At 51.6% G+C, this 4,062-nt stretch overlaps 1 protein-coding gene across 1 annotated transcript; it reads right to left on the reverse strand.

The window, feature by feature from the left end:
* Positions 1-2,800: 2,800 nt before the first annotated feature.
* Positions 2,801-3,354, reverse strand: EMH_0004100 (uncharacterized protein; the record flags this gene model as incomplete). The annotated part of the gene is made up of 3 exons (XM_013496638.1): positions 2,801-2,864; positions 3,018-3,165; positions 3,291-3,354. 3 exons carry the CDS (start codon positions 3,352-3,354, stop codon positions 2,801-2,803), a joined length of 276 nt encoding a protein of 91 aa, XP_013352092.1.
* Between the last annotated feature and the right edge of the window lie 708 nt (positions 3,355-4,062).

Consider the following 4,062-nt stretch of genomic DNA (forward strand, 5'->3'; position numbering starts at 1 on the left):
AGGAGGCGACAGGGCTATGGCACGACAACTGATGCCGTGTGCGCCGCTAGGCATCGTACAGTCTGCGCCAAACACGCGCGACGACTTTCCCACTGGAGGGACTGGCGTCCTTGTGGGCAGATTGTTTTTCTGATAAGATCCCGACCGCCCTGGCAGTGAAAGGGGTGTTATTGCCGAAATAAATCGGGGAGCATTTTCGTTGAACCGTACGCTGCGGGATCCGGTTCGAAGTTGCTCGAGCAGAACTGTCATCGCCTGCGTCGGGTGCTCTGCGGGGTTCCAGTGGTGTCAATAAAACGCCCACGCTTCAACGTTTAATTATGTAACCGAGAAGCAGACACATCACCATAGTCTGAGACTTGTGCCCACCTCCCAAAAGCTTGGAGCTCAATGTCCACATTTCGCGCAATATTCCACTGGGCCAACGTCTACATGCAAATTTATTAAGTTGATACTCACTCGCTGTTGAAGCATACAAAATTCATCAATTTATCGCAGGCGCTGCGCTGGGGACTCTGGTCCAGCACAGTTAGTACTGCACGCTACTGATACCGTGTATTAGAATGCTACTGCACTGGCGCAACAGACTAGTAGCTTGTCAGGAAGTGCTTTCATACGTCATTCGTTTGCGTCCAAGAGAACGAGTCTTAAGGGATCCACAGCCAAGTACGCCTTGTTTTCTATTGAAGCTTGCGCGCAGATTATCAGACTCCGTCGCTGTGCAACGTTAGTAGGGGCACAAGCGAACCCGCCCCCCTAAACGTTTTCACTAATCCAACTGGCCGGGAAGAAAGCTAAATCTCTAACTACCACTAAGGTCTCCCAGAGCGGTCGGAAATAGTCATCCGTCCCATTCAGCAAAGCTGTACGTTTGTGCATATTCTGAATAGTGGTGCCTTCATTATACCAAGGAAAAAACACTTCAAATTGTCCCTCCAGTAGAGCAAAAAATCGCCCCAATAATACAAAATGATTTTTCCTGGTTTATGCAGCCTAAATATTGGCCGTACCGCCTAGTGCACGTCACTCCAGGGCCACTGACATGCATATCGTCCATCCTCTCTTCTATAATAAGGACGTCCAAAACCAAGCAGCAGCTTGAATGACCAGTATCATCGAGCAACACACTGTACCAAAAAGAGAACATAGGTTGAAGTCGCGTTCTTCGGCACAGTGCTAGCAGACCACAATTGTCTTCCCAGCAGCACCCAAATTTCCAGTTCGCGCAAAGAACCTGTTTCAAAGCATACAGTTTGCATGAAGCGTACCATACGGTGGCGTACCGCCAACATTCAGTGCCAGATTGGGGGCGGCATACATCTGCAGCGCCTTTAGACGCATGACTCTCCCACTCATGAAGATACTTCACATAATGCTGACCAGACACACTGCGTTGCTATACGCTTGCTGTCCAGAAAAAAAAACGCATTTTCCTCACAAAACAACGCTTTTACGAGCCCAACTTGATCGCTCGACCAACGCATTTCAGGACTCTAATCGCCAGTCGACGCATAAGCAATCGTTCCTACTGGCCTGGCAGTTCATTTCATCTGAGCAGGTAAGCTATTCAGCCCGGAGCCGCCTAGCAACACTACCAAGACATGCAGTAAATTTACCTCCCATATATCGATTTTCGTTCTCTGGTATTTTCCCGCGCTGTCCATGCATCCCGTCGCTCCTCGGATTGTTAGTCTCTGCTTCCAGCGGCGCGAAGAGGAAACTGTTCCTCTTCCCTCCGCTAAAAGCATAGAATAACAATCCGAGGAGCCCCTGCGCATCAGGCATCACATGCCTTCGCAACGCGCAGGCCGCTCACTCACAAGGTAGAGATCAAACGTATCACACACGCACACATACGCAGGCACCCTCGTTTTCCTAAAGCATTACTACATCACAGTTTACGTCGGCGACGCCTGTCCAATTCGTTGAAAGTGGACCGTCAGCTTATTTGTACACTGTCGGGAAATTCACAATGTGTACCTCCTGCGTGAAAGACCATTCTTTACTCTTCTTGAGCAGATCGCACCGCACTCTCCCCTTAACAGCAAGTCAACCGTCGCCTAGCCCTTTTACGCTTATCACGTATATCGGCTCGCCTTCCCCACGCATCAAGCGTGCTATCAACGTAACGCTCGCTTAAGTGCAGGAAACCTTCCCGTCTCCTAAATGTATCTGCCAGAAAGGCGGCCTTACCTCCTGATTAGCGTACCCAAGGGAAACGCAAGCCGCAAGCCGCTTGGCGCCATTCGTCAAACGCGGTTCCACCCAAAGAGCAGTCTCCACAGGTGCAAGGTGCGCACAGCCATTTCCTGCTGTTTCCAATTATCAACCTCAGAGAAAGCAAACACACTTGCTGAATCCGGAAGAAAGTCCCGCTGGCGCAGTCACTTCCGCTCCACCCCATAACATCCAATACCCAACCCAAATCAACGCACACCCTCTACAGACTATTTACGAGTTCATACTACAGGGGCGTTGTCTTGAGAGCCAACGTCTTGCCGATGCAAATTTTCATACACACGTCGGCAATTGATGCAGCGCCTCACACAAGTCGAAAGCCGACGAGAAGTCAACATAGCCGGCAACACAATTTCCAACAATTCCCATCGACTGAACCCGAACACACGCGCACGCGCAACGCGACAAACAAACATGAGAACTGCATGATGCAAACCAAACAAGAAGTTGCGCTAAGGCTAGTGTTCCTTGCACGTGGCCTCCGCCCCGCCTCCACTCCAGCTCCCATGCGCCATCAACCGGACCCGCAACCAATGTAATTCCATGCAGTGGTGACCACCGCTCACAAACGTTCTACTGTAAAGAGTGAAACGCATGCCAAAACTGCGCGGTGACGTGCGGTGACACTGCGACGAAAACCCGACACATCGGCAGCGCTTGCGCTCTTGACAACAGAAAAACCCTAGACGGCACCAGTCTACACAAGCTCATTCCACACTAAGGCCGCATCAGATGATTCATTATTCCCAGCTCTCAAATCTGTCCACAAACATTCTTACCCTTGCTCCTTACTCCATGCCACCATCACAGCTGTTTTAACCACCAAAAAGCCCCCACTCCACTGGCACCGGGCGCCCGCGCGGCGCCCGGTGCCAGTGGGAGGGATAATCCCACTCTGCCCATGAAGATCGCCGTTCCCATCGCTGCCTGCAGACTCCCAGCACGGCAAAGACACGCTCCATCAAATGTCAAAAAACCCTGCGCATCTAGCATCACCTGCCGCCGCACCGTATTGAACTCGAACCCGCAATGTCGAGTACAGCGGTGCTTACTGCAAGCGCATTCATGGCTCCTCATGCTCTTCAGGCAGTCAATCACCGCTGGGCGCTGCGACATTTCTTCCAATTCGTCAAAACTTTAGACCAGCAGCGTCGTTTCGATCCTGACAGGTGTTTTCAATGCGTGCTTCCTGTGTGAAACGCCATTCTCCACCCCTCATGACCATGCAGCTCTCCACGTCCCCTTCAACCGCCTGTCAACGGCCAACTAGCTCTACTGTGCGTACCACGTATATCACCGCTTCCACATCAAATATGAACAGCCGTTACGAATGGAACGCTAGCACGAGCGCCAGTATTCTGCCCTTCTCATATCTGCATCCGCCGGAATGGCATACGTGGTTCCTGGGCGCCGTAGGCACGGGAAACGCAAGCCGCAAGTAATTCGCTGTCATGCTCCAAGCGCCGTATCACCCCATCGGGCACTCATCTGTAACTTCGACGCCACATATGCAAGGCGCACACAAAACACAGCACCGTGCTGCTCCTAACAATCCACCCATCACACTGCTGCCGCAATGCGAACAGTACTCCTGCGCCTGCGCAAACAGAGAACGCACGCTCACTGAATTAGCATGCGTGTATCGCGAGCAAAACCGCTCAATTTGATCTTTAGAAATCAACTATCTGGCAGTTGCAGACGTTGATACATGCCGCCCCGCCTAGTGCAACGTTTCACATATCCCAAAGACCCACCGCAGGTGTAGCAAATCTCCACCACCATTCCCAACAACAACTGCTGAAGACTACACGCGCAATGCGACAA

Source organism: Eimeria mitis, genomic scaffold (assembly GCF_000499745.2).
Source record: "Eimeria mitis Houghton genomic scaffold, Emh_scaff221, whole genome shotgun sequence".
Lineage (NCBI taxonomy): Eukaryota > Apicomplexa > Conoidasida > Eucoccidiorida > Eimeriidae > Eimeria > Eimeria mitis.